The sequence below is a fragment of the Neofelis nebulosa genome, chromosome 6, assembly GCF_028018385.1.
Source record: "Neofelis nebulosa isolate mNeoNeb1 chromosome 6, mNeoNeb1.pri, whole genome shotgun sequence".
Classification (NCBI taxonomy): Eukaryota; Metazoa; Chordata; class Mammalia; order Carnivora; family Felidae; genus Neofelis; species Neofelis nebulosa.
The window spans coordinates 26,442,611-26,466,824 of NC_080787.1; the positions used below are offsets into that span (position 1 = coordinate 26,442,611).

The following is a 24,214-nucleotide window of genomic DNA, read 5'->3' on the forward strand; positions in this document are numbered from 1 at the left end:
TATGTAGACTCTCTTGGTCATGAATCCATGCCCAGGACTTGGGGGCTGATTTCCTGGGTGGGAGGTGATGCCCTTCCCTAACATGGCCCTAATGGCAATGCCAGCTGTCTTGAGGGCCAGGCCAGCTCAGAGGACATTTTCTAAGTGGGATTGAGTTGAAGGGATCTACTTGGCTCTTAGCCACTCAGATATCTTTGTTTTCTGGCTCTTTCTCTCCTCTTCTAGTGCAGGAGAGTTTCTGTCTTCAGCATAAAATTAGCATAGAGATGAAGCCATTTCAGGGGATATATAGTGAATTGACACAGCAGACATTACGTTTTTCATTTCTAAAATGAAAAAGTTACCTTTTTTCTTTAAAATCCCAAGACTGCCACTTAATTTGTGTTAGCCTGCACTTCCACTGTTGCTCTGTCAACAGTGGAGCAGTGCTGAGGAAGGCTGAAGAAGGTGGAGGAAGATAGCAGCTGTGGGCTGTGAACAGAGTCATCTATCCATGGGGACACCTAAGCACCTGCAGGGCATGGCACTGGGCAGCTTGTGGACAGTCCATCCTTGGAGCCTCTAGTAGACACACTGATAACGGCCCAGGAGCGAACAATAGTGCTGACCAAATCTTGTTTCAAGATATATAGGGCAGAACCTGGTCCAAATTCACTCCTGTCTGTCTCTGACTTCCCTCACATCATTTCAAAGGCTTCTTCACTCTCCTTCCTCTTCCTACTGGAAAAAAAGATTCTGAGTAGCTAGGCTGGGACAAATGACAAATTTGCCATGGAACTGGCCCCACCTCTTCTTCCTCACCAACTTTTGTCTTTTTTTAGGTTTTCTCACGTCCCTCCTCTCCTCTCTTTTAAGCTCTTAAGTTCTTTCCACTTTTTCATTAGTGGATTGCTTCTGATCTCATCGGAAAACATTCTCTGAATCATTAACAATATAAGATGCTATGGAAAGCTGTCTGCTGGTGGCCCCAAAGGCAATCTCTCTTCAATGTCACTGTCAGAGCTTTTCAATTAAGGGAGCACAGAGTGGCTCTGAATAACACTGGATCTTTACAGCAAATGATTCCATCCAAACAGATTTAGGAAGAATGTTTTCTGGGAAGTTCAATCATCTGATTCCATGGCTAAATAGTCTAAAAGAGCTAAAAAATAATGTTATTTATGTGCACCAAGCTGGAGGAAGGTATTCTGTGTCTCTGAGAGTCATGCTGTTCCTCCTGGGTGGGTGGGGTGGGGGTAGTGTTTTTAATGCAAAGGGAATAAATACTGCTTATTGCATATATGGAAAATGATAAATCAACATTCATATAATATAAAATCTTGTTACTATAGATCATATGAATTTAGACACTGTGAAAAACTGGACATACAATAACCTACTTTTAAAGTTGCATGTGATGAAGACGAGGTGTCTCCTAAATGAAACCTCCAACAAAAGGAGGCAGGAAGACAGACTTCTGAAGCCCATTCTAGTATCTAAAATAGCTAGACTCTGTTAAGTGCTTAGTATGTGCCAGCTATTGTTCTAAGAGTTTTATATTAACTCTTTTTTTCTTTTTTAAAAAAATGTTTATTTATTTTTGAGAAAGAGAGAGAGACAGAACATGAGTGGGGGAGGGGTAGAGAGAGAGGGAGACACAGAATCCGAAGCAGGCTCCAGGCTCTGAGCTGTCAGCACAGAGCCCGACACAGGCCTCAAACTCATGAACTGCGAGATCACAACCTGAGCCAAAGTCGGATGCTTAACTGACTGGGCCACCCAGGTGCCCTGTGAGTTAACTCTTTCAATGGTTATAATAATCATATGAGATTAAGTAGTATTAGGTCTAGTTTATACAGAAGTAAAAAGGGGCACAAAGAAGTTCTAACCTGTCCAAGGTCACACATGGCCGGCAAATGGCAGGCCCGGCATTCAAACCCAGGCAGCCTTCCCCAGGCACCTTCCCTTTTGACCAGTGCTATTATACATTGCTAGCTTCTCATGAAAGAACCTGAAAAATAGCTAGTTAGCATCATTTTCTTAGATACTTATAATTTTGGTTAATTACTGATAGTATTATGCGGTCTTTACACACATTTCAACTAATCTAGGTAACACTTGTTCCTGAATTAGTTGAAATGGCAAATGCCAGAAATGGGAATGGCCTCAGTAGACAATACTTCTCTCTCTGACTACATCCTGAGAGGAATCCTGGGAGGCTCCTTCTGCACACAAGGGGTTACATGAAGCTTTGGAAGCTGGCAGTATGGGTAATGACTTCCACATTGCTGTTGGAGCAAGTGTAACATATAGCACAGAGGTGTTACGACAATGATTGTCATATTTCATAAATTACATTCTGCTATTCACAGGGAAGTCCCTGCAAAACCAAAGCAATAATATGCATACAGAACAGCAGTAATAATATTGTAAGCAATGCATTGTAAGGATGGGTACATAAAACAAATGAAAAATACAGTCTGTAATAAAAGAGCTGAGAGAAGAAACGAATACTGTGAAAAAAACATGTTGTGAATTTAAAAACATGTTGAGACAGAATAACTCATGGTAAGAAGTTAATAAAAAATTACAGTGGCCTGGATCCATGTCAAAGATAAGCCCAAGTAGAAAATCTAAGCAAAACAATAAAAACATTTTTCCTTTTTTTTTTTTTCCATTCAATGTAAAATATCTTTTTGTCCAGTTGAACACAGTAACTTCTGGAGAGATTAGTTCAATAAAAGGTTTCCCAATGAAGGAAGGAGGCTGGTGTGCTTTGGCAGTATGAGACACCCAGAAAGGATCTGTGCCTAAGTCGAACCACAGGGGGACAGCCTCATCCTCATTCACAGCACCCACCACACAAAGGCCTGGCTTCTCTGCTCAGCCTGCTTCCCCACTCCATCATACTATTTCAAATGTTCTCCATTATCCTCAAACCACCCTGACCTGACCTCTCCCTCATTCATCCTCAAGAAAGCCCTCCCATGTACTTCACAGAGCAGAGAGAAGCCACTCAGGTGGGGGCTCCATCAATTTCCAGTCGCTGAACTGAGAAACCTATAGTTATCTGTCTCTCCATTCTGAGGTCAATGCTATTCACCTCCTTCAGCTTTGGGTACCATGATGTCCCGTCTTCTTTCAAGAACAATGCACCACTGGGTATGCCCTCTCTCCCTCACTCATGTAGTCAATCTCTCCTTCTCTACTGGATCCTTTTATTGACTTTTTAATAGACTTTATTTCTTAGAGGAATTTTGGGTTCACAGCAAAAATGGGAAGTAGGCACAGACATTTCCCATATACCTCCCTCCTACACACATGCATAGCCTCCCTCATTATCAACATCTCCTGCCAAAGGGGATTTGTTACAACTTGGTGAACGTACACAGACACATAATCATCACCTACATCCATACTTTACATTGGGGTTCATCCTTGGTGTTTTTTGTTGACTTGGAAATACACAGAAGTCTACTACTTTTTTTATAAAACTTTCCTTGACTCGCACATCACCTCCAACTACCACTTGGTCTCTCTCCTTCCCTTGAGTTGTCTCTCCTCACTGTCTCTATTTCCTCCCACTTTTTTCTCAATCCACTTTAAACCTTACCTCTGCCTCCCCAAAATGCTCATTTCTCAATAAGGTCGCCAATGACTCTTATGTAGCCTAAATAACAATGGCTCTTTGTTAGTCATTAACAAAGTCATTACTTTTGTGATGTGCTGTGTGATATGTTGGCTACACTTAGTATCTTGAAGTATGTATGTATATTCCTTGGCTTCTATAACTCCCACACCCTGGCTCTCTCTCACTTGCCCAGCTCTGCCTATTCCATGCTGGTTTATTATCCTTCCCCTGGTCACTAAATGCCTGAGTTCCTTAAGACTCACCCCAAATCCCTTGGTTCTCATTCCATTCTTCTAGTTGATCTTCTCCATACCCTCAGTTTCAAATATATCCTAAATGAAGATTACCCACAAATGTATATTCTAGTCCCCATATCTCCCGTAAGCCCCAGACTATTTTGAATTGCCTGTGCAACATGTTTACCTCAGCATCTCAGGTAAGCCTCAAGGTCAATGTGTTCAAACCTAAATCTCAACTACCTATGTCCTTTTTATCAATAAATGGCAACACCATCCATCCAGTTCCACAAGTCAGACACTTGGGGTCATCCATCATCACCTCATAGTCAAATAAGTAGCAAGTTCTGGAAATTTTAGTATTTATTAATGTTAGTATCTGTTCACTTCCCTCATCACCTTGGCCATAACCTCAGCCCTGGCTACCATTATCTCCAGTGTAGCTATTGCAATAGCCATCTCTTGGCCCTGTAGCCCCACTTTCCCCTTCCAATCTATTCTCCACAAAACAGCCAAAATACGTCTTTTTGGAAACCAAATCTAGTCATGCAACATGCTTTGCTTAAGCATTTTGGGGGCTTCCTATTGCTATTGATAAAATAAGATGTCCTTACCCAGCCTATAAGGCCCAGCATGGTCAGGCCTTGCCCACCTCTTCAGCCTGGTCGCCACATTCTCCCTTTTGTTCACCTACATTGGCCTTCTTACTGGGTCCACCATGCATCAAGTTTTTCCTGCCAGATCCTTGCTTGTGCTTCCTCAGCTTTGAATGTTCATCTCTCTCCCACCTTGCACTCAACCTTGATTCCAGTGTTCAGCTATTCTTAAAACACCACGTTAATAACTTAACCCAGTTGTCATTTCACATTTATATTGATTAAATTTAGTTTTTCTATCTAGTCTAGACTATAAGCTCTTTTCAAATAGAGCCGTGTCTGTCTTTGCTTTCCACTGTAACTACACACAGCGTAACTACACACAGCGGACATTCAGTTGAACAAACAAATGAATGAATGGACTAATGAATGAAGGTGGTAACCAGACTGTGATAGAGAGAGTGCAGGATTGGTAAATGGCTTCTCTTTGTAGAGTGGGGTAAAGGAAGGTGGCTGCTCCAGTCTGGAGCGAGAGTGAGGTCTACCAGCAAGGCCTCTTTCAGAAACGACACATTCTGGCCATGTTTACCATGCCTCCCTTAAGAGAAAGGAAAGGGAAAGAGGGAGAGGAGGGAAGATAGTAAAGCAAGATTTCCAACCTCCTTTAAAATGTAAATGCCCCTGAGAAGGTACATTTTAAAGTTCATTCCATTAACTAACACATGAAATATCTGTGAAAGCCTTAGGAGGATTTAGCAACACTGAAACCGTCTTCAATGCACCTTGTCATTTATATTACAGTTCTTTTTAAGTTCTTTTTACATCTTTGTACTATGTTCTCTATATGCCTATCTCCTTCAACTGGACTATAAATTACTTGAAGCCAAGGACTGTGATTTTCTTTCCCTGCTATGTAGCATTGAAGCGACACTGGTGTCTGGCATAGCTTGGGCACTCATGAGTGTTTTTTGGTGAAGGTCAGATAGAAAAACAAGGAATTGGATAAATGTAAAGGTAGGCATAAAAAACAAAGCTGCCTAGTTTACCATTGTGCAGATGGACTAAAACGGTATATACCAAATAATTATATCACACTGATACAGGGCACTCTAGTGTAGGGGAATGAGCAACGGGCTGGAAATCAGAAGACAATTCTGTAATTATCTATTCACCTGATTGTCACCTCTTTAAACTGTGACTTCCTTAAGAGATGGCAGGCTTTTTTTTTTTTTTTTTTGTCTTTGCGCGGGGTAAATGTGATTCTCTTCTCAATCCCTTTAATATAGTTACCAAATGAATCAAAATCTAGTTGTAGCTCTTGAACTGACTAGCAGGTTAGTGTTGTCTGGAAGTCTTGTCTCTCTGGGTAAGAATCCTGATGGTAAAGTGATACAGTAGGACAATATGCTCTCCAAGATCTTTCTCTCAGGTCTAACATTTGATGAATATATAATTAAACATCTGAACAAGGAGAGAAAAGCTGGGGACAGCCAAGGAGGAAGTAATTGTGTGAATTCCAATAAGTCAAATGGGACTTTAAGAAATCTTCCATAATGTTCATCCTAACAGGTATTGCTAACAAGGATCACGATAAAGGAGCAACTAGTATAATATTGGCAATTTGCATAAAAGTCTCTTAATATATTGCAAAATGTTATGGGGAACAATTATAAAACAGGGGTGAACGTCGGTGCCAGGGAACCTGGTAGTTCAGGAAGACAGTAATTCAAATAAAAAAATGACCCAGTCTGAAATATGATATGAGCTTATATAAACTATTTTTACCAGCAGCATCTATGGAAAGGATGATTAAGTAATTTGACATGAATTTGAAATTATCTAATAACTTGGTTTTACCTTGGAGGAGAAAATGCTTAGTTTCTCCTAAAATTCATCTCCCTGAAGATTTCTGACAAACATGCCAGTCATATATTTTGCTAACAATGTATCTACCTCCTTCTGGAAAAATCAGTTCATTAATGGAAAATTCTTGGCAACTTCCCTCCAGTTTATACAATGTAAATGCCACCATGGCTACGACAATAATGTGCTGTGCAACATGGATTTCTCAAGGAAGCAAGTGTACAAGTAGATAATTACTTATAGTTAAATGTGGTTAAACAACAGTCTCAGACCCCAGAAGGATACATCTGCATAGCTCAACATTCACTTCCTTGAAGAATCTACGTGTTTTTTCTTGGTCTCAGTAACGTGCTGTTCAAAGTGTATTTCTTAAGGAAGCAAGTGTACAAGTAGATAATTACTTATAGTTAAATGTGGTTAAACAACAGCCTGAGACCCCAGAAGGATACATCTGCACAGCTCAACATTCACTTCCTTGAAGCATCTGCAGTTTTTTCTCGGTCTTAACAATTGGGGATGAAAATCTTTCAAAAATGTGTTGTTTCCAAACTCTGCAGAGTAATAACCATAATAACTTAGTAGTAACCACCAATGTTTATTGAGTACTTACTTTGTGCCAGACAGTCTTCAGTGCCTCTATATGCTCATTTATATAATCCTCAAAGCAACTCTGAGGAAGGCACTATTTCTTATAATTCCCCATCTCACAGATGTGGACATTGAGGCACAGAGAAGTTAAATAACTTGCCTAAGGCAACATGGTGAGTAAGTGGTGAAGCCAGTATTTGAACCCAAGTAAGCAGCCTGCCTCAAAGCCCACACTCTTAACGACAATGCGATACCAGGCCTTTATAAACTACTGGCCATAATATAATGTAAACTTCTAGTGAAAACAGAGTTACAATTTTGAACATCAATTTTTGAAAATGACTCTGTGTTCCCTTTCCGTATTCTCTGCTTTTAAAAACCATTAATGCAATTCAGGCTTCATGCAGCTAAATGCATACAAATCCCAGTGCAGCACTAATAACCAAAACCCCTTTGAAGCCAGAACCTCATGCACAAGGGCAAAGGACTCCAGAACCAGTTTTACTGTTGCCACCTTCCCGCATCTTAACGGTAAAAACCTGAGTGTCCCAAATTAAGCGGACTTCAGTGATCTGACAGGAGGGCACATATTTAAGTGATTTCCCACATCTGGTGTTCCATGTCATTTCCTCTGCTAAGCTTGATTGGACAATCTGATCAGTGCAGCAAAGTGGAAGAGACGCCTTCGCTGCACCAAATGATCCTGAATCTGAGCTTGGCCAGAAAGATTTAAGCTCTGAGGCCCCCATTTACATAAAGTCTTCTCCCTAAAAAGGTATAGGAGTCAGGCTTCTAAGCTGAGGCAGAGCTGGTAGCTGAACAATAATAAAGGGCACTTCCTCTTATGGGGGGAAATATACACCCATAAAAAGAGGGCTAGGGGATAAAAGCTGAAAGGAAATTTCAAGGCTTTTACATATTATTATATATTTTTCTACATTATTATATACATAATAAATGTATACACACCTATACATATAATGCATGTAATATACATATACCCACAATGTATAATGTGCATGCATTATATGTTATACGTATTACATAGTAAGATGTGAAATGTGTAACATTTTGGTGCCTGTAGTGTATTGATAGACTATTACAGTATCTGTCAAAGCCAGTCAGGTGACACTTGCTGGTTGATCAAGATGCACAGAATATGGGTAACCATTCACAGGTTTTCCATTCTCACTAGGAAACACCACATGGATGCTTAAAACGGCTGTACCAGAGAACAAATTTAAGGACAAACATGCTATTGGCCTAGGCTTTGTTTCAAAGTGTCACTCACTGCTCTGGCAGGTGGGCAAGGATTAGAATGACAGAGGAGACTGCTCAAGCATCTCATTCACTCAGCTTATCTCCTCCTATTCAATGATGGGCAAAAGAATGGTCCCCCACAGATGTCTGCATCCTCATCCCTAGAACGTGGGAGAGGAGACTTTGCAATTGGGATTCAGTTAAGGATTGTGAGATGGGGGATGTCAATTATTTGGGTGGGCTCAAGGTGATCACAAGAATCCTAATGGAGGGAGGGAGGAGGGTCAGAGTTTGAGGAGATGAGATGCAAGAGGCAGAAGTCAGGGTTACGTGAGGAAGGGGCCACAGACCAAGGAAAGCAGGCTACCTTTAAAAGCCAGGAAAGGTAGGGGACTTTTCTATATTAGAGCCTCCAGCAGAAGGAAATAGCCCCTGGCAATGCCTTGACTTCAGCCCAGTTCTGATTTCAGACCTTGCTTGACCTGCATAGCTGTAAGGTAGTAATAAATCTGTATTGTCTTAAGCCACTGAGTTTGTGGTAATTGATTAGTGCAGTAATAAGAAAGTAATACAGCTACTACAGAGTGAAAGGAGGGATTCTGGGCACAAAAATAAATGAGAAGAATCATTTGAAAGGAATATTACAGAAACGGTAAGGAAACAGGGCTTTTTCAGATCACACAGCAGAAACTCAAACTTTACTAGGCTTAAGGAAGAAAAATTTGGCTAGAAAGACATAGTGAGAGAAAAGCATGGAATTTGAAGGACAGGTGCCTGAGTAGACCCACTGCCTGGACTCAAGCACTGTGGAGAAGGAGGCTTCCAACATACTGAGTAGTGTAGGGAACATGTAAATCTGTTCTCCACAATCTTTATAATGGCTGGGTTCCACCCTCAGGAGCTTCAGATCTTTAGGTCTTAAAAGACTTCTGGTCTTATGATTTTCCTCACCAAACCTTCAGTTACTCCTAAGGGGAAAGGCACTATCCCAACCCCAGGGGCAACTAATGCAGTCCAAGCCATTATTCACAAAGATGTATCGGTCTGACAACATCTTTCTTTGAAGGATAAATATTTTAAATAGCAACTCCAGGAAAACATTTTAAAATTCTGATTTAATCTTCCTGAAATTATCAGCTAACACTGCAGAGAAGGATTGAGAAAGGGCTGGCTGACCTATGATCTACCAAGAGGAAACACTTGGAAGTGGCAGAGATTCAGGAAAGGTTGCGATGACCCATCAGAGATCCTTCCCCTCCTGTGTCCCAGCTGGGCTGGGGCAGCTCTGCTTTTTCAGTGAGCCTGCTCCTGCCTCTCCCAGAAAGCCTGAGGACCCTAAGTGGACTCTGATTCCATGGCCAAAGGGCCATCGATGGGCATCGCTCATTCTGTTAGTGATGTCATCGATGCTACCAAAGAGCCTAGGGCACCATTGACACTGTACTTACATATGGCACCCACGTCAGGCACACCTGAGACCACCAAGAACTGCCCAGCCCTGCTGAAGGCTAATGTCACATGTAACAGGAAACTTCTGAATGGTCACCAAACACAAGTTTGAGTCAGAGCAGAGGAGATGCAAGCTATCCTTTGCAAATTTTTGCCCAAGTAGCTGCTGTGATGGAAGGCGTTCCAGCTGGGCTGTGTGCTCAATGAAGGGGGCTTTGTTTTGTTCACTGATACATCCTCAGTGCCCAGAGAGCCACCTGACACAGGGCAGGCACTCACGTTTGTGGAATGAGCAAATGAATGAATGAAAAGAGGCTGGGATGTGTTTTTTTAGAATTACAATATGGCAAATCCTTCAGACTTAACTCACTGGAGCTCTTCCTGGTCCCTGAAATGAGATCTGTGCCCCTTTGAGCCCCCACAAGAGGGCTCTCATATGTTCTTCTCCTCAGGCTTGTGCTGTTGTCACTAAGTTCTTCCGAGTTTCCTCTCCAAAAGAAACTGAAAACGGCTAAGGGTTGAGCCTGCCTTATCCATCATTGTATCTGCTGCAGCCAGTCCAATGCCTTCCATGAAGTAGGTGCCCAGTAAATGCCAAGAGATGTGAATCAGTACAGCATCTTTTCTTCACTTTTCCTGGAGAGAGGGTCACTTGGATCACAGTAGATTGTAGTAAATCAATACACTCTTTTTTTCCCCAAGCTCATAATTACCATATAAAAGAAAGAACTAATGTAAAATAAGAAGTGATCCTCCAATAAGAAGATCCAGATTTATCAATATCTGAGGTTTTGCCAGAAGTGATAAGCATTTTTAAGTCAATTTCTCAATACAAAAACCTTGATATTAATATAGATATATATGCATATACATAGGACTAGATTTACTAATAGGCTTTCCCTATCTTTGAAGTAAGAGGAGATAAAAATAAAATGCAGATTGCATTGAACAAATAGCATATGGCATGCTTTATAAATATATACGTTTTTGTCTCTGTCTCCCTCACACACACAAACCCCAAACTCTGTCTTTCAAGATACTGGCCCCTTGCCCTACTTTGAGGTACCTAAACAGAAAGCTTTGGGATCTCTGATGCTATCATTTCCTTACAGGCCGTCTGGGGGGAGGCTTGTCTGTTACCACCGGTCAGGAAATGCACTGGATGCTTGTTCCTCAGAACACCGTGAGATACTTTTGAAGCTCCTTCCCATCAAAGCTGGAGGGTTCTCTAACCACATTAGCTACACCTTAGGTCTCACCATTTGCTGTGCTTGGAGCCAGGTACCCAACAGGGGCTGCAGATGCTAACAAGCGCTGATCAAAAGACTCTGTCAATAGAATTCCCTACTTTTCTCTTCTTCGCTGAACATTAGTGACTGAAAAATGAAAGGGCCGAAGGGTAGCTGTGCCATGGAAAGTGGTCAGGCAGCACAAACACATGCCAGTCTTTTGATTTCTACATGTGACGGGAAATTGGTGCTTTGAAAGAAAGAGGGAAGACAATTAATATTTATCGGCTTTGGAGGAAGATAAAGCAGATTTATTCTTGAACAGTCCTGCCAATTATTCCTTGATAAAAATGAAAACTAAATTTTAGAAAAGTTATATTTGCACATATTTGGAGAGCCGAATCATTCTAAGGGCTTATTCCCAAAGACTGCAGCCCCCAGCCCAATCCTGCCATAGTCAGCTTCCCAGTGGCAACCTGCGTTCACCTCTTCCAGGGGATGCGCTTGGTATTTCTCTCTGGATCTTTAAATAACAGACTGTTATTGCTATGTCTTGTTGGGAGTTTTGTTTGTTTTTCGTTTTCAGCATTATATATTAGCTCTGCGTACCAGAAGAAAGGCACTGAGCTCCTCCACACCCCATTCCTCCCACACCACCATTCTGCACGTGCGTATGTCCCACTGTCATCCCAATAAAAGCACGTTGAGACTTTAGTTAGCTCACCATTCAGTGAATGCAGAGACTATGATTACTTTTCTTTTTTCTGTGCAACTTTTTGTTCTCCCTGGCTTTAATAACCATGTTGATTTTCATCTGTGTTGTTTCTACAAATGTGTGCATTTCCATGCTCTTCTCCTGTTGTGCAGGGGGTGGAAGACATGGTGCAGTGGTTATGAGTGTGCACTGCCTTGGGTTCAAATCTCACTTTGCCACTAACTAGCTGTGTAACTTTAGACTAATTATTAAGGCACTGAGTGCCTCATTTGTACAAGGAAGATAATAATGATCATCTAATAACTGCTACTCTTCAGATTCAACTAAATTGTATCCGATATACAGTGACTTTGCAGTAAGTGTAAGTGATGATGGCTGTTGTTAAGTATTCAATCATTTTATCCTGCTAAAGCCTCCCTGGAGCCTTGTGATCTGCTCCAATTGGATGGATCACCCTCTGGAAGACTGCACCATAGCTAGGGCTTTGGGATGGTCGTTCTCCAGCATCCTGGGGACGCCCTTTGCCTTTCTCTGATGTTGGGTCTTCTTCCTCATGAGTCTTGTCTTGGCTTCTCACTTTGGTGGAACGTCCTCTGGTAGTCTGAAAGTACCCTTCTACCTTGAGGTTTGATGGATGGTATGGCCAAGCATCAGATGCTGGGTTGAAAATTATTTTTGTTAAGCTTTTGAAGGCATTGTTCTTCTGGTTTCTAGAGCTACTGCCAAGACATATGATGTCATTCTAACTCCTGATTCATATTCTGTCTCTCTCTCAGGTTTGCGCATCTTCTCTTTTGTCTCCATCACTCTGTCAGGCCCTGAGAGTCTTGATGTGACTCCCATTTTGTTCATTGCCCTGGGTACTTAGTCTGTCCTTTCAATGTGAAAATGCACGTTTTCTTATGGATCCTTCAAGCTGCACTTGTTTTCATTTTTGCTTTGGTCCTACTTTGCAAATGCCTGGTACTTCTTGGATATGTGTTCATATTTCAGCGTGAGCTGCTGGGAGCCCTGTGTGTTTTTGCATGTGTCTCGTGCAAGACTAGGGCTTTACTGTCACTGTAAATCTGTGCTGTTAGTGTAATAGCATCTTGACAGGTAACTGAAGTTAATGCTTGTTTTAATCCGCCATCTTTAATCAGAGGCCTATTAACCGTACTTCTTAGGTAAGGTAACTGAGGTATCAGGAGAGGGACTTCACTGAAGAATAATTCGTATGCTCTGTTTCTTGGAGAACCCCTGTCAGTATATTAAGCTCTTTTCTCACAGGCTGGTAAGATTCCCAGAATGGCTATTCCAATCCCCTAGTGGGGTAAGGGTGGGGATGGTAACACAAGTGGCTAAGATTCAGGGAGACGAGTGGGTGAAGAAGTTGGAGGTCTCAGTATCCAGCTAGTAAACTTTTACTTCATCCACCAAACCAGAGATCCTCTGCTTTATCCTCTCCAGAGATAAATCTTTAGCCTTCTATCAAGATAAAAGCTTGTCAGTTACTGGGTTGTAGCAGTACATATTACACAGAACTGGGGAGAAAATCTGGAGTTCTGCTTCCTGTTTTAGCCCTGTCTTTACCGCCCACCCCTGACCCCTCACTCCAGAGGGACCAGTACTACTAATGGATACTGGAGTTTAGGTTGGGTTGCTTCTTGGATTTCCCCACTGCTAACTTGGATTTCAGCTTTCAGGGTCTCCTTAAATAGCTACCACTTCTCCAACTGCTTCTCAGCTTCCACAATTATGTAGCTGATGTCTCCTATTCACTTAATCTTTAATTAAGTTATGCCACAATAAATAAATAAGCAAAACTTTACTGTTACAGTAATGGTATCTTGAGAGGTAACTGAGGTTAATGCTTCTTTATTCAGAAGTCTGTTAACCACACTTCTTAGGTAAGGCAATTGGAGGTACCAGGAGAAGGTGTGTAATTTGTGGAAGCTCATAAAAATCAGTAAGAAATGAAATCAGAACCTGAACTCAGGTCTGCCTGATCCTAAAACCTCACCCCTTCCACGAGAGCACACTCCTCTTCCAACAGGAGTCACCTACTAGAGTGTGTTCCACTTTAAAATCAGTACCAAGATAAATACCATTAGACCTTGAAGATTCAGGTGATGTCTCTCAGCCTAATGTCGCCAGAAGGCCCCATTCCACACCTTGTTGTAAATGTTACACTTTTGCTCCATGAATTCTACCCAAAGCCCTGGCTTAGCCCTCTGACCTCAGTTTGAAAGGGTTTCTAGAAGGGAAGGGAATGCCTCCAACAGAAAGGTCCTTGCCCAGTATTGTGAATGCCAACTGTTACCTTTTTCAGTGATCAAAAGACTCCCAGGAAATTAAAAAAACAAAACAAAACAAAGCCTTCTCAGAAAATGTCTGAGGTCTTTCTATCAAAAAGTCAAAGACAGGGGTACTTCTAGGTCCCACTCATCAATGGTCATGGTTATCTCCTCATGATGAACCCTGGACTCCATATGACAAACTTGTCCTGTGGGTCCCCATCAGCATTAGTCTTTTCTGCACAGCTAGAGTATCAGAGTACAGCTCTAGAATCACACAGGCTTGGGTTCGGATCCCAGCTTTGTCACGTACTACTCATGTGGACTATGAGAAAGCTACATAAGTTCTCTAAGCCTTGATCTTCTCTGCTATAAAATGACAAGGGTCATAGCAGTCACTTCATCAAGCTGCGATCAGTTTAAGTGAGATATTGTATATTAAGCATAATATCTAGTGGTCCATGGTAAATAAATTCCAAGTGATATTTTATTTTTCTTGTTGTCACCATATTCAAGAAATGTTTATGCAGGGGCATGTGGGTGGCTCAGCTGGTTAAGCGTCCAACTCCTGGTTTTGGCTCAGGTCATGATCTCCCAGTTTGTGGGTTAAAGCCCCATGTCAGGCTCTGCACTGACAGTGTAGAGCCTGCTGAGTATTTCTCCCTCTCTCTCTCTGCCCCTCCCTAGCTTGCTCTCTGTCTCTCTCTCTCTCTCTCAAAATAAATAAACAAATAAACAAATGTAAAAAAAGAAATGTTTATGTATATACACACAAAAAAACTTTGTAACTGTATACTGACAAATGCTAGCTCGACTTAATTGTGGTGATCATTTCACAACATATACAAATGTCAAATCATTATGTTGTACACTTGAAACTGACATAATGTTACATGCAGTTACATCTCAATTGAAAAGACAAAATGTTTATGTTACAAATTCACTGGAGACCAAAATATCTACTATGTTCAAAGAGTTGGATTATACTTTGTGGAGGATACAAAAATGAACAAAAATCAGCTCTACCTTTAAATGGCTTGTGGTCTGGTGCCAGGCAGGGCGAACATAGCAGGTGTCCCGCATGATGTTACTGGGAATAGATTACCCAGCAGCCAGTGCCCACAGTTCCTGGCCCTGCAATAAGCCTTGGGGGTCACTAGAAGCTGGCCCCAGTGTCTCCAGGGTTGCTCCCAGCCACTCAGATCTTCCAAACAATGTATTCTGGGGATAGAACTTCGGTTATGTAAAAGTTTAAAAAAGTGAAATGATGCAAGCTACGTGAAGGATACCGGAGATAAACGATCTATTTATATTTTTATGGTGAAGACATAAATAGAAAAAAACGCAGCATCAAAGAAATGTTCCTTAAAATATACATACAGCATGGATGAGAGATATATGCGCAGCACAAACACATGCTAACTATATACCTTTTCACATCACCCATAATTCTATAAGACTCATCAAGGAAGATTTACCGACCACTGTAATTATAGAAATTAACCCTCTGACAAACTGGAGCATGGTGTGCTTCAGTGATTTTTTAAGACATTTTGTAACAAGACTGTCAAAACAGTAATGAGGAGCTCCTAAGTCCAATCCTTGGCTATTAGCCCACAGACAATATACACATAGATGACCATGTTGTTTTATGTAACATTAATGCACTCAATAACTAACTGAGCACCTATTAAGTGCCAGGGATTGTCTGGAACCTGAGGATATAGCATAAGCAATACAGAAAAGGTTCTTGTCCCTACAGGGAGGGGTGTATTTGTTGACAGACATTAAACATATTAATAAATAATATTTTTACAGCATTAAAAAAAGCTGTAAAGAAAATAAAGAAGGCTAGTGGACTCGAATGATATTCCTCAAATAAAGAGAGTTGGTTTAAAAAAAAAACAACAACTAGTTTTAGGATTTGAATTCTTTGAAGGGTAAAGGCAGACAAACAGTAAAAAAAAAAAAAAAAAAAAAAAAAAAAAAAAAAAAAAAAAAGAAGGAGAAGGCAAAGATGACAAAAGAAATCACAAAGGAAGCAAAGGAGTTCCAGAGCTCATTATATAGGATCCGAGGAAGGAAATTCACCAGAGATCGTGGTTCCAAAAAACCCTTGTTTCTTCCCTCCCTCCCCCCCTCCAACTTAGTGTGAGTGGGTCCCCAGGCACAGGGAGAGGGAGGCAAGCAATGGCTCCCACTGCAGGCACACAGAGCCCTGTCGTGTAGCACCCAGGCAGGGAGAGGGACAGGCCCAGGATAGCTGGATGGGACATTGGACTAGAAATTTAGGCTGGAGTACAGACGGCCCGGAGATTTGGGGATGTCTCGTATTCTTGCCAGCAAATGACAGCAGGGACTGGGGGCGCCACTCAGGAAGCCGGTCCCTTTTCTGAAGTCTGAATGAGGCACACAAATTTAGTGAGTTGGCAAAAGAGGCTGGCTGGGTGCTAAGAAATGTCAGGTTTGGCATTTAATTTAATGAATCCACCCTGGTTCAGCATACATGAGATTTTCAATGAGAATTTTTCTGAAATTATCCCATGTCTCTCAGACTACTTATAAACCAAACAATGGTATACAGTAATTGTTTTCAGTGAGAAACAGTTGTCACTGAGACCAGGAGGCAGCGTGCCTGGCACTTTACATGTATTGATTCATTCATTTCTCACAACGCTCCGGATGTAGTTGGAATTATTATTACCCCCATTTTACAGATCAGGAAACTGAGGTAGAGAGATTAAAATAACAGCAAGTGAGTGCAGAGCTATCATTAGAACCCAGGCAGTCTGGCCCCAGATTTCCTGCTGTTAATCCTAAGGTTACAAGCTAATGGCAGGAGTTGCAAAATGGGGGAGAATCTAGAAACTGGAGGTGTGGTGGTATCACTCATTGATTATTCTGTGGATGTTAAAGCACATGTTGGTATTTTACCTTTTAATTCTAGTCATTTCACCATGTGACTCTTCTACAGTAGATGCCATGCTTTATTATTTTCTAATTTATTTATTTAAATTCAAGTTACTTAACATACAGTGTAGCAGTTTCAGGAGTAGAATTTACTGATTCATCACTTACATATAACACTCAGTGCTCATCCCAACAAGTGCCCTCCTTAATGCCCATCACCCATTTAGTGCCTCCCCCCAGCAACACTTAGTTTGTTCCCTGTATTTAAGAGTATCTTATGGTTTGTCTCCCTCTCTGTTTTTATCTTATTTTTGGTTCCCTTCCCTTATGTGCATCTGTTTTATTTCTTAAATTCCACACGAAGCATGATACTCTATGTGAAAAACCCGAAAGACTACCAAAAAACCGCTAGAACCGATATGTGAATTTAGCAAAGTCGCAGGATATAAAATCAACGTACAGAAATTGGTTGCATTTCTATACACCAAAAATGAAGCAGCGGAAAGAGAGATCAAGGAATCAATCCCATTTACATTTGCACCAAAAGCTGTAAGATATCTTAGGAATAAGCCTAACCCAAGAGGTCATGCTTTATTTTGAACCTGGTTTTAGCTCTGTTGTTCTCAAGGTGTAAGGGATGAGCTTCTCTAACTTTCTGAATGAAGAAAGCAGTGATTGCAGAGTGTTTGATAGAGCAAGCTACAAATTTTCCAAGATGCTACAGAAATAAGAAGTGATCGATCCATCCCCAAACTTTTTTCGATAACTCTTGCCAACATTTATTCAAGTCCAGGCTGGCAAATGTGTGCATGCTCTGTCTTTCCTAGCTTATAATGTTAATTTCATTTTATTTTTAGGACATGGTTGATCACATTAATTTCCAGTGTTAATTCCAAGTATTCCTTCTCATATTCTTGGTCTACTTTTTGAACCAAGGCAGTTGACAAATACATTTGGATCATCTGTTATGTGCCAAATACTATGCTTAGGGTACAAAGATAAATAAGACATTGGTGCCTGCCAGGAAGGAAGGGAAAGAGGAGGCAGGAAAAGGGAGGCCAGCCCAAAGTCAAACTCCCTGCTCGGGATGGAATAAAGTGGTAAAAGAACAGTCATGCCCTTACTAACTGTGGGGGAGGAACACAGCAAACAAAACTAAACCAAAGACACATCTGGGCCACTGTTTTCATTCTCCTCCTAAATCTCAAACTCATCAGTGCTAATAACAAGTAAAGGAGTGATGGGTTTCATCTCCCCTCCCTAGGTATTCTCTGATAAAAATACTTACAAGGAGCTAGGAGAACCATAACAGTTTTAATAAATGAATTGCTCATCCAAACCCCATTAGGCAATTCTTCTTCTGCTTTGGAGAAGAGGAGCCACAGATGGGAATCCAAGGCCATGAGATGCAGACCACGGATGGGGAGCTCTGGAATAGACAGAGAGAATGGCATGACCCCAGCCCCTCCCTCATCTCACAGATGGGAAGTGGGTTCTCAGAGATAAGTCCAAGGTCAATAGCTGGTTAGTGGCAGAGCCCCTGCAGCCTAGATATATTCTTTCCTAATCTAATACTGTAGACTTTATTTGTTAAGCAGCATTGGACATACCCTGAAAACAGTGAGGACCCAAGGGAATAAGAAAGACATTGAAAAGTCATGATTAAAAGTGAAAAGTAATCCCCAAGAAGGCCTCTCCATTGTCCTCGGTGTTTCCCCCTACTGCTCCCTCTCTGTCCTCAGTCCAGCTTCCTACTCTACTCGAAAACTCACTGCCATCTCAATCTGCCAAAGCATGAAAGACTTGATTTAAAAACACCACTTGCGTCCTGAAAACAGGATGGCCTCCCTGGCATCAACCTATTCCCGTACCTCTGTTAAATCATGAGTAAAACGCGTGTAAAAATGCCTCAGTCTTTGAATGAAGTGGGAGACAACCAATCGCCACATGGCACTGAAGACGGTAGAACGGAGGAAGCTCTCTGTTGAAACGCATAGTTAACTTACCCTACAGCCTAAGGAAATGTGAGTCCTGTGCAGTTAATTTAACATTTCTCATGTGCCAATTTTTTTGTGGCACCAGGTCAATTTAATGCAGCCGACTGTGCCAGACAACACAAATGCCAAGACAAAGGCACAATTCAACAGGACCAAATGTCCCCCGTTCTCAGGATGGGCCTCCTTCCTCAACTTGAAAGCTTCCACACATGCCAGCTTTGATTTTGCTGTAGTTCACACACATACCCTCTGTCTCTCAGACACACACACACACACACACACACACACACACACACGGAGGAAATTTCTGACGATGATGAAGCAGAGAAAGGACTGTGAGGCACTGAACAAAAGGCACGTCTGCTCTCCTGCTTTGGTTCTGGTCCTTTGTAAACAAATCTGTAAAAGGCGGCCCAAGTGTGGGGACAGAAGGAGGAGCCTGGCACTCTCCTTCCTAGTCCCTTAGGGTTTGTTAATCTCTTTATACTCTCTTCCAAGGAAATATTCAAATCAGCCACACAGCTCAATTTACTTTGCTTGGGACTCTAATTGAATAAATCTAAAATAACAACAGACGCAGTGGCCCTGTGCTTTGGTCAAGTTTTTCTTAGATACTTAAGGCACATTCTGGCTGTCTTAATTCTGACTGCATCAGGGAAAGGTGCTCTGTTCCGGTCCCTGATTTTACACCAGTGGCAGGCTGACTGTCATTCACTGTTTCAGAGGTTGATAATATTTACTGCTGGGTGAAAGGTTTCCAGAATAACATAGGAAGTGTTTAAGTATCCCTGAAGGTGTAAAGAATGTCTTACCCAAGTCAACTGGTACGTTTTTAAAGCAAAGAAATTCGGTAAGGTCCTATACTGTGCTAAATGTCACTTCTTCAGAATCACAAGACCTGGGTCAACTATGGGGTGGGAGTTTATTTGGTCCATTTTCTAAGTTACATTAAGGTGAGCTCTCGATGATCCTGCATTTGTAGCTATTCCCATTTGTAAACATATTCAGGGAATGACACTACAGTAAACCTGTCACTCATTCTAGCTTCTTTCCATCCTTTGGCAAAGGATAAGAATTTTAAAAACTATATTATCACCTACTGGGAGTAGGGATGCAGGTTGAAACCTTAGGAACATCATAAGATAAGTGAGCCACTGATAGTGAGTTTAAAACTGGTAGATCAAACCTTGGACCTCCAAGCTTTTCTCTGGGAAGAGTATCACCTAGTAAGAATGCTTTTAAGGAAATCATACGCTAAACATGCTGAGAGGCTATTCAAGATCACGTGTGTAAAAATGCTGATATTCTTTCAGTTCTTTGGAGACAAGGGTTAAAAGGAATCGGTGCACACAACTGGCACCTCTCAAGGAAAGGAAGGAGCAGGTCTGTGCTGTGGCTGAATAGTGATCACGTTGTGGAGGGATCCTCTGTCTTACTGACAAACGAAAGTAACATTCTGCGCCTGAGCATTGCCCTACTGCAGGATGGTCATCAGAGTGAACACTTCTGCTTCTTGGTGTGCAGGTGTTTTCATTATATGTTCACCATATAGTCTTAGGAGTTCAGAAACTCTTCCTCAGGGAACCATCAAAATCCTCAAGAAAAAAACAGGCAACAACCTCTTTGACTTTGGCTACAGCAACTTCTTACTTGACATGTCTCTGGAGGCAAGGGAAACAAAAGCAAAAATAAACTATTGGAACCTCATCAGGATAAAAAGCTTCTGCACAGTGAAGGAAACAATCAGCAAAACTAAAAAGCAAACAGCATAATGGGAGGAGATATTTGCAAATGACATATCAGATACAGAGTCATCCAAAATCTATAAGGAACTTATCAAACTCAACACTCAAAAAAAAAAAAAAAATCCAGTGAAGAATGGGCAAAATACATGAATAGACACTTTTCCAAAGAAGACATCCAGATGGCTGGATTTCATCATTTCATCCATGAAAAGATGCTCAACACCACTAATCATCAGGGAAATATAAATCAAAACCACAATGAGATGCCTCACACCTGTCAAAATGCCCAAAATTAACAACTCAGGCAACAACAGATGTTGGCAAGGATACAGAGAAAGAAGAACCCTTTTGCATTGCTGGTGGGAATGCAAACTGGTGCAGCCACTCTGGACAATAATTAAAAACAGAACTACCCTATGACTCAGCAATAGCACTACTAGGTATTTATCCAAAGGATACAGGAGTGCTGATTTGAAGGGGCACATGCACCCCAATGTGTATAGCAGCACTATCAACAATAGCCAAAGTATGGAAAGAGCCCAATGTCCATCAACTGACAAATGGATAAAGAAGATGTGGTATGTATACACACATACACACTGGAATATTACTCAGCCATCAAAAACAATGAAATCTTACCATTTGTAACAATGTGGATCGAACTAGAGTTCATTATGCTACACGAAATAAGTTAGAGAAAGACAAATATCATATGATTTCACTCTTATGTGGAATTTAAGAAACAAACCAGATGAACATATGGGAAGGGCAGCAAAATAATATAAAAAGAGAGAGGGAGACAAACCATAAGAGACTCCTTAATACAGAGAACAAACTGATGGTTGCTGGCAGGGTATTGGGGGAGGATGGGCTAAACAGGCGATGGGCATTAAGGAGGGCACTTGTTGGGACGAGCACTGGGTGTTAAATGTAAGTGATGAATCGCTAAATTCTACTCCTGAAATCGTTATTACACTATATGGTAACTAACTTGGTTTTGAATAAAAGAAAAAAAAAAAGAAAAACACTAATTCAAAAAGAAAAAATAAAAAGAAAGTCTTTCTCATGGGTTCAGTAAATGCCCAGCAAACACTTTGGGCCAAAGACCTCCTCTCTCCTCAACAGACCAAGGGGTCTTCACCTTCTCAATAATCCCACCACACACTTGCCCCTAGCATCTCAAGTTTTTCTTTCACTGGTAGAACTGTTCCAAGTGTATGAGTCCCTTTCCCAGGCCCCTACCTCTCATCTTGGGCTCATAAGGCCCGGGTTCCACTACTGCTCAGGCTGGAGCATGAACCAAGCAGTCCATGCTGAAAACTGGCTCCTAACCACTGGGAAATGTGCAGGTGCAGGGTTAGGAGCCCAAATCCCTCTCTGCTACCTGAACACCTGTGAACTAATGCTCATACTTCAATGGGAGCCAGCTGTTTGCCCTGTCGTTGCATATAAGGGCAGAATGTGAGAAGTCACCTGAACACCCTGCTGCTATCGTCAGTGCAGCAGGGAAATGTTAACCAAGTAAATGAATGAAATGTCGACATCACTACCTGGAACAAGCCTCCAACTTATTAAATATCCCACAGCCTGCGCATTTCAGCTCTTATCTGAGATTTTTTTCCTTCTTACATTCGTTTTATGCCCCTCTGATCTCACATCTTGTTTCTAATCACAGCTCAGAGTGAAACACATGTAAGGTAATTACTCCTTGGTGCTCTGTGGTAGCGCTCATTGATTAGAAATCATTTTCAGAGGGAACACTATAACAAGGAGTTTTGATCAAAGCTGGATTATTATTTCAGTTCCTTGTTTCACCCACATACATTTGCTTCCTCCTCCAGGAAGAAAATTTGTGTGTGTGTGTGTGTGTAGATAGAGTTTTTCTTAGAGTGGAACTTTTTATTTCCTTAATCTAAAAAACCATTTCTTTAAAAAGCGGCTAATCAAGTTTCTTCCTGGGACTCATGTTTCAAGCTCTTAGTGTCACTCCTTCAGTCCCATCTCTCTGGGATGGGGCCATGTTTATGTCAAGATGGTGGGCACTGCAGGGTCAGGCCCAGCGGAAACATGCTCATGGAGGATGTGGCCCTGGAATGTCATGAGGACGCAGAGGGAGCTCTGAAGGCAAAGACTGGGCTGTGGAGGGTCTGATGCACCTAGTGAGTTCACTTGGAGGCCCCATCCTTCTGTGCCTGCCCTACTGGCACATTGGATTCAAATCATGAACACAGTGCATTTCAAATTTGCCCTTCTTTTAAGTTGTTTACAGCTGTGCAAATGACTTTCTTATCTAATCCTAGAAAGCAGGCATCCGAGGTCTGCCACAGAAGCTAGAGTGAGATGCACAGGAGGAAGTTCTATTTTTATTTTTTGACATTTAAAAAAATCCTCTTCCATTCTTCTTCCTGAGGTGCTGGGTTAGATTCTACAAGCAGGGCAAAGACAGGATACGCTAGAATGTCAACTCTCAATTACAGTTTTAAAAGGGGAAAGAAGAAGTTGAGATATTCCAAAAGGTTTTAAAATTAAGAGTTTATATTTTCAAAGTAACAGTTTTAGCTTGGAGTAAACCATCATTAGCCCTTAATCCAAATAATCAGAAAGCTTAAACAATGGTCAAGTGACTTAAAAGAAAAGAGACACATCTTGGATTCAGAATATTTAGAAGAGCACTATACATGGATTGTCCTGGATCAGCATAGCTCATGGTTAAGCCTTTAATGTTCTACATTTATAGTTCTCCATAGCAATGAACTTGTCCCCTGAAAATGAGAAGCTACCGGTATCTGAAATAGGTCTTATATAATATATATGTGTACACATATATATGTATAAGTGTGTTACAGTCCATATACATATACACATTACACATACACATATGTACATATGTGTATAGTATGAGCAGACTTCCCCCGCTTGTCTACAGCTTTCCTTTCCAGGGTTCCAGCTACCCATGGTCTACTGCAGTTGGAAGCAACCAGTCCTCCTTCTGACCTATTATCAGCAGGTCAGTAGTTAGCCTAATGTCTATGTCACTCACCTCACTTCATCTCATCATGTATGCATTTTGTCATCTTACATCATAAGAAGGATGATATAGTACATCAAAACACAGTAAAGGTGTTTTGAGAGAGACAGAGAGAGAGAGAGAGAGAGAGAGAGAGAGACCACATTCACATAACTTTTATTACAGTACATTGTTATATAGTTCTATTATATTATTGTTGTTAATCTCTTTCTGTACCTCATTTATAAATTAAGCTTTATCACAGGTGTGATATGTTATGTAGAGGAAAAACATAGCATATACAGGGTTTGGCACTCTCTGCAGTTTCAGGCATCCTCTGGGGGCCCTGGAACGTACCTCCTGTGGATAAGGGGGGACTGCTGTAAGTCTATGGCTAAGAAGATTTTATTCATTTAGTAAATATTTACTAATTGCCCATCATTATGGCAAGCCCTGAGAAAAATAGATCAATAAGATAAAATTCCTACCCTTGAGTTCACAGTCTAGTGGGAGACACATGAAAATGTGAAGTACAATGAAATGTTAGTGGCTTTCTGATGGATGTACATATGGGCATAGTGAAAACCAACATGAACAACTTTCCCTGGAGGACAGGGGTATCATGAGAGGTTTCCCAAGGAAAGGAGTCCTTGAGTTGTACTATTAAGGTTGCCCGGTGGCCTCAGTACTTGAACTTTGATATCCAGTAACCCACACTTGGTATGTGCAGTAA

The 24,214-nt window shown here is 41.3% G+C and overlaps 1 protein-coding gene across 21 annotated transcripts in view; it reads right to left on the minus strand.

Annotated features, from left to right (window-relative positions):
* The window catches only part of FARS2 (phenylalanyl-tRNA synthetase 2, mitochondrial), a 632,301-nt gene that overhangs the window by 192,466 nt on the left and 415,621 nt on the right, over positions 1-24,214 (minus strand). Inside the window, exon 10 of one of the 21 annotated variants that reach the window (XM_058733123.1) lies at positions 1,587-23,841. The exons of the other annotated variants lie outside the window; for them this stretch is intronic. Coding sequence (XP_058589106.1) covers positions 23,741-23,841 — 101 coding nt within the window. The 3' untranslated portion in view covers positions 1,587-23,740. Of the gene's footprint in view, positions 1-1,586; positions 23,842-24,214 lie in introns of those variants that run through there. 21 annotated transcript variants of the gene reach the window in all.